Source organism: Salminus brasiliensis, chromosome 2 (assembly GCF_030463535.1).
Source record: "Salminus brasiliensis chromosome 2, fSalBra1.hap2, whole genome shotgun sequence".
Lineage (NCBI taxonomy): Eukaryota > Metazoa > Chordata > Actinopteri > Characiformes > Bryconidae > Salminus > Salminus brasiliensis.
The window spans coordinates 676,451-682,254 of record NC_132879.1 but is presented as its reverse complement, the minus strand read 5'-3'; the positions used below and the strand labels follow the sequence as shown (position 1 = coordinate 682,254).

The following is a 5,804-nucleotide window of genomic DNA, read 5'->3' as shown; positions in this document are numbered from 1 at the left end:
TTATACGTTCCCATTACTAGTTAGCTACATTAGCCTCATAGCTCCAGTGCTAATTGGTGGAGTATACGTTCCCATTACTAGTTACTTCAGTGAGTGAAGCAAAGCCGAGCTTTATGTGAGTTAGAGATGCAGCGATGCCGACGTTTCCCTTTCCGATACGATACCTGATACTCCGCCTTCAACACCGGATATTTACACTGTTCCACTTTTAATAGGCTGCAGTCTTTAGATCTGATCCTGACTAAGATCTAACACCGCTTGACAGAGCACAGCGCTGCTGGTGGAGGAGCTGAGCCGATAGAAAGGAAAAGCCACAGCGCAGAATCACGTGCAGGTGGGGAAGCTGCTGAACCTCGACTCCTGCCGTCAGAACCGTGGAGCCAGTAAACGTCTGTCTGATGGTAATAGATGTTGATGACTGGTTTTACTGGTTGTTTAAAGGTTTGGTTTTATAATAAAGTATGGTATCATGTATCGGTGCTCTCCACTGCCGACGCCGGTGCTGTGTGTCAGGGCCCTAAGCAGACTGGGTAGCTACCGTGCGATTCGCTGAAGCGCCCCGGGCCCTTTATCCACCACCCAACAGTGGCAGCAGCCGACAGCAGACACCGATTCACCTGGTCTCGGTGAGCTTTTACCTGTGTGATAATATTTTATTTTGATTATTCAGTGTTATTATTAAAATATATATTTATTATCATGATGTCTTGGTTATGGGGTCCCCTGGTGGCCCTTAGCAGCTGTGTAATTCGAGGATGCCTTGGCCGGCTCATAAACATTAGCTGCTATACCCTTCACTGCACTGCACGCTTTGTTTACAGGACTGTGTGATGGTGTGTGTGGGTGTGTGTGTGATGGTGTGTGTTTGCTCGGATTTTGGGAGGAAGTCTGCAGAAGCTCTGCACAGGATGCCAATCACTAAACAGGAAGTGGAGCTACAAAAGAAAGGTGAGGTGTTTGCAGCGCTGGTCCGTGAAGCTCTTCAGAACAATGAAGGGTGGAGGTGCTGTTGGAGTCGTATTGCTCTGCAGTCTCACTCTTCTCATCACCACACACTGCTGGCGGTGTGACTACAAGGCTTTGGTAGGAGACTCCGTCACCATTCCTCTGCCGCTTGACTGGTCAAAGGAGAGGCTTTCGCTAACGTGGGCACATCTGTCCCTTTGGTTCGGCGAGCGCAAGCTGTTTTGGACTGAGAACAGAAGCAGCTTTGGATCTGGACAGGTGACGGAGGAAGGGTCGCTGCTGCTCCAGAGCGTGAGACTTGAAGATGCTGGAGAATACATAGCTGTGGATGACGTTCAGAAGAGGTCACAAACAGCAACCCTCTGTGTTTACGGTAAGACGCTCAGCCTCCAACTGTCCTGAGATCTTTATAGACCCTCTTCCCAGACTCCTCTGCATCTCCACCCTTCTGTCTGAAGGCCTCAGAGAGCTCTCTGGATCTGGCCATGATGGTGATCCTCTTCACCATCAAAATCAGACCAGACTAAACGTCTGACTCCAGACTCCTCCAGAATAATCCTCTCCAACCATGATCTGATCATCTGCAGCTGATCTTCGGCTCTTGACTCTGTTTTTTTAATTTGAAGAATAATAAATGTCTACATGTAAATAATAAAAAAGTTATACATAAAGAATAATACAATAAAAATTAATACACAACAAATACATGTGTAAATATAAATGATAATAAATAAATAAATAAATAATTGTAAGTAATAAGTAAATTATAACTAATTAAATAGAAATATATGATTAATAATAAAGTAAATAATTATAATAGTGTATACACACTATATAATATATTAGTAAATAATACATAACTAATAATAAATAAATAAATAAATGTCTACACATGTAGATAAATATGAAAGTAATAAATTAACAGAAATAACAACAATTGTAGTAAATAATAATAATTAATTAATTACTAATAAAAAATATATAAAATTATAAAGGGAAATCATTAATAAATAATACATCAAAGTAAATGTGTAAATAGCAATTAATAAGATAAATATTTATAAACGTGGGGGGATCCTAACGTTTACCTCTCAGGAAAATGACATTTCTATTTAATATTTTTATAAATGATGATTACAGACGTTTCTTCAGGTGAGTGAGTTTAGTCGGATTACCTCGATCTCTCAGCCCTGATCTCATGCAGATCAGTCTCACTGATCTTAAATGATACTGTTGCTTTGGTTTTTTGAAAATATATGTGGGTGTTTTAAATGGTCACATGACCAGAGCCGTTTACATCGATCAGCCATAACATTAGCACCAATGTTAGGTGGGGGAATAACACTGGTGATCTGGTTCCAGTCTAGCAGCGAGTGAACAGTCAGTTCTTGAAGGTGATGAAGGTCCAAACTCACAGCTTAGGGGATTGAAAGTCTTGGTGCCAGATACCTCAGGACACCTTCTTGTGTGAAGCCCATGCCTCGACTGGTCAGAGTCAGAGACTGTTTGGCAGCACCTGGGGGTTGGTTGTAATGTTCTGGCTGATTGGTGCAGAACGGTAATAGAAATCCTCTTTTTCATGTTTACCAGAAAAGGTCCCCAAGCCGACAGTCAGTGTGAGGTGTGAAGGGCGGGTGTCCCACTTCAGCTGTGAGGTTGAAGACAGCGAAGGCCTGACCTTCAGCTGGTACCAGGATGGGGTTGACATGGACCAACATGAACAAGAGTTCTACTTAGGTGAAGAGGTGGAGAACGTCCGGATCTACTGGTGTGCTGTGAGAAATCCAGTCCACAGGGAAGTGAGTGAGAGGACCGTTGTGCTCTGTCCTCGGCTCCTCTTGTCTATCATCATTAAAGTGTTGGAAGCTGTTGGACTGGTGCTGATGGTTGTGCTGGTGATTTGCGTTTGGAGGAGCTGCAGACTGAAGAAACACCTGCGATATGAGGAGGAGTTCAGCCTGAACATCACACACACCAGAGACCTGAGCGATGAGTCTGATTCAGAAACGTCTTTCCAGTAGAAACAGGAGATTACATAAGACTGTGAACACGTTCCTCACACCAGCCTGGAGGAGAACCGCACTTCCTTCATTCATTGCTTGGTGAGGAGGTTCTCAGACCATCAGTACCTGAAAATATCTCTTCTAGGCAAACTAGAGGCAGTCCTTGTGCATTTCAACAAGATTTGATGGTTACTCACTCACTCGCTCGCTCGCTCACTCATTCACTCAGCTAGTCCTCAGTCCGCCAGTTTTTAACATTTCTGTCTCAGATGCTTCTCAAATATTCTCTCATATCAGAAGACTGTCTAAAACTTACTCTGCCTTGTACAGGAAATGACTTAATGGCTTTTAACACCGCTAATCGGACGCCAAGGAGAGTCCCTCACTCAGTCCAGCCCAGTGCAGTGAGTATCAGAACACAGCAGAGCTAGCGAACACCGCTAAGCACACACTCCAGCAGACCACGTTTGACCACCACCACCAGAAGACCCGCAGCAGCAGTCGGACAGCTGAAGGAATCACGTCCACAGTGATGCAGATTTAGCGCTGTAGATCAGCAGTCTGCCAGGAATGGGTAACGTGGCATCCAGCCTTGCTCTCGATCGATATCGGCGATTGGCTGATCAAGGTGAAAGATGATTGCTGATCAATATCATCCCCAAAAACACGGATCGGCCCAAAAACATCAGACCACATGAGTGAGAGCTTCCTGGGTGTCTGAGTATTGATCACAAAATAGAGCCATTTACTAGCGATCTCTTATCTCACTGTAGCAGCACAACATCAGGATGACTGTGGAGCTACTAGGTAGGTGTTTCCAATAAAATGGCCAACCGGTGGCCTGTGACCGTGTTCCGCCCTTTACCACCGAAGAAGAAACAGATGCTGTTGTTGTGAAGCTGAAGTCTAGAGACCTTCCGTTATTTCCCTCCAGGATAGACCAGCAGTGCAGCAGTGCTGCCATCTAGTGGAGCAGCGCCAGCATCACAGTTCAGCAGTGGACCGTAACTCTGTGTTTTAGGACTGAGCTCAGTGGACGCGGGGTCAGGCTGAAGGTGAGGCTGAGCAGATGAGGATACAGCGGCGTAAAGGCCTGTTAGGAAATATCAGTATTCATAAAATACTGAAAAACAAAATTATATTAAAGGTTCCAAAGCCTACATTTTTCTTTGAGCTTGACTTTATGTTTTAAAATTAATCCTAATCCATGTTTTAATCCATTTTCCAACTGTTTTATCTTTCACAGGTAAACAGACTGTGCCTTTAAGACTGATATATGTAAATGAGCTCTGCTCTGTAATTTATTGTTATTAAATTGTATACCTCTCTCTCACACAAAAAAAATTATATATATATATTTTTTTATTTTTATTTTTAGACTATATCAGGATTTCATGATGAATTGACCAATAGAAACGCTGCACAATGACCTGGAGTAAAGTCTTTCACATTGACTTCCATTGAAGGTTCAGAAGGTCTGGTCCTCCTGTAAAGCTGAGCAGGTTTAAGGTTCTTAAACACATTCAGACGTTCCAGTGGTTTTTTAATAGAGCGTCACCAGCATAACAGAGCATGAGGTCACTTCCTGAGGAAGGAGCTGAAGGAGGCCTGTCGTCCCGCCTCCGTCTCTAAATCCATTTTTAGACTCGCTGAAGTTTCCTCTCTGTTATAATCAATTATAAATTAAAATGAAAGTATCTTACGATAATGGTTATCTTAAGATGACCGTGTGTATTTAATGATGTGTGGAAAAGGAATCATACAGGAGTTATTTTGGGTTTTCCTTTTGCTTGTTTGCTGTTTTACCCGAATGCTCAGCCTCTGTATTTCAGTTTGAACAGTTTTAGCTGTCTGCACAGAAATCTAACACTGCGTGGCACCAGGAAAGACCACGTGCAATATCTGCAGTGAACTGCTGAGCCTGAGGGCTGAAACGTTTCATAAACAAAGATACGGCTATCTGCTGGTGTATTTTACTTTTTTTATTTCAAGTAAGTGAGCTGCTAAAAGAGCAAGCAAATATACAGTGATGAATAAATGTTTATTAATGCTCATTAGTTTTGTTTTAGTCTTGTATTATTATTATAATTATTAATAATTATTATTATTATTGTATTATTTATTATTAAAGGTAAAGGTGCACGTATTTGTCACTGTACCCATCTGTGGTAGTGAACACACACACACACACACACACACACACTAATAAACTAGGGGCAGTGAGTACACGCACACACACACCCAGAACGGTGGGCAGCCAACTCCAGCGCCCGGGGAGCAGAGAGGGTAAAGGGCCTTGCTCAAGGGCCCAACAGTGGCAGCTTGCCGAGCCCGGGAATCAAACCTACAATCCTGTTATCGATATAGCGCTCTAATCGCTGAGCCACCACTGCCTTGTACAGTGTTAATAATAATAATAATAATAATAATAATGATAATTATTATTATTATTATTATTATTGCAGTTTTATATTTGCAAAAAATTAAAAAATCTAATATCGGCTTCATTTATCAGCCATTGGCCACTTCTGTCATCTAAATATCAGCATCGACTATTAAAACACCATATCGGTCGATCACTAGTTAATAACCCTGTCCTGCTTCTGGACACTGTGTAAATAACTCAGGACGAACGGACCAATAGAAACGCTCGAAATGACTCTGGATAAGCTCTTATTGTACAGTGACTTCTACACCGCTGGACAGCGACAGTGTGCTGTGTATAGTGTACAGGTATGCATGTACAGCATTTACAGCTGTATTTACGTGGTATATTACATCCCTCTGTGTGATCTCTATTTACACTATTTCTATTTATTTACTGAGTTTCAGTTT

At 42.4% G+C, this 5,804-nt stretch overlaps 1 protein-coding gene across 1 annotated transcript; it reads left to right on the top strand.

Annotated features, from left to right (window-relative positions):
* The first annotated feature begins 983 nt into the window (after positions 1 to 983).
* Positions 984 to 4,993, top strand: LOC140550240 (uncharacterized). Its single transcript, XM_072674085.1, has 2 exons — positions 984 to 1,339; positions 2,557 to 4,993. The coding sequence occupies exons 1-2, from the start codon at positions 991 to 993 to the stop codon at positions 2,985 to 2,987; spliced, it is 780 nt and encodes a 259-aa protein (XP_072530186.1). The 5' UTR covers positions 984 to 990; the 3' UTR covers positions 2,988 to 4,993.
* Positions 4,994 to 5,804: the final 811 nt, after the last annotated feature.

Coding starts and splice junctions, on each gene's coding strand:
- LOC140550240 (XM_072674085.1), top strand. CDS start 991: ATGAAGGGTGGAGGTGCTGTTGGAGTCGTATTGCTCTGCAGTCTCACT. Junction 1,340..2,556: donor AGCAACCCTCTGTGTTTACG/GTAAGACGCTCA, acceptor CATGTTTACCAG/AAAAGGTCCCCAAGCCGACA.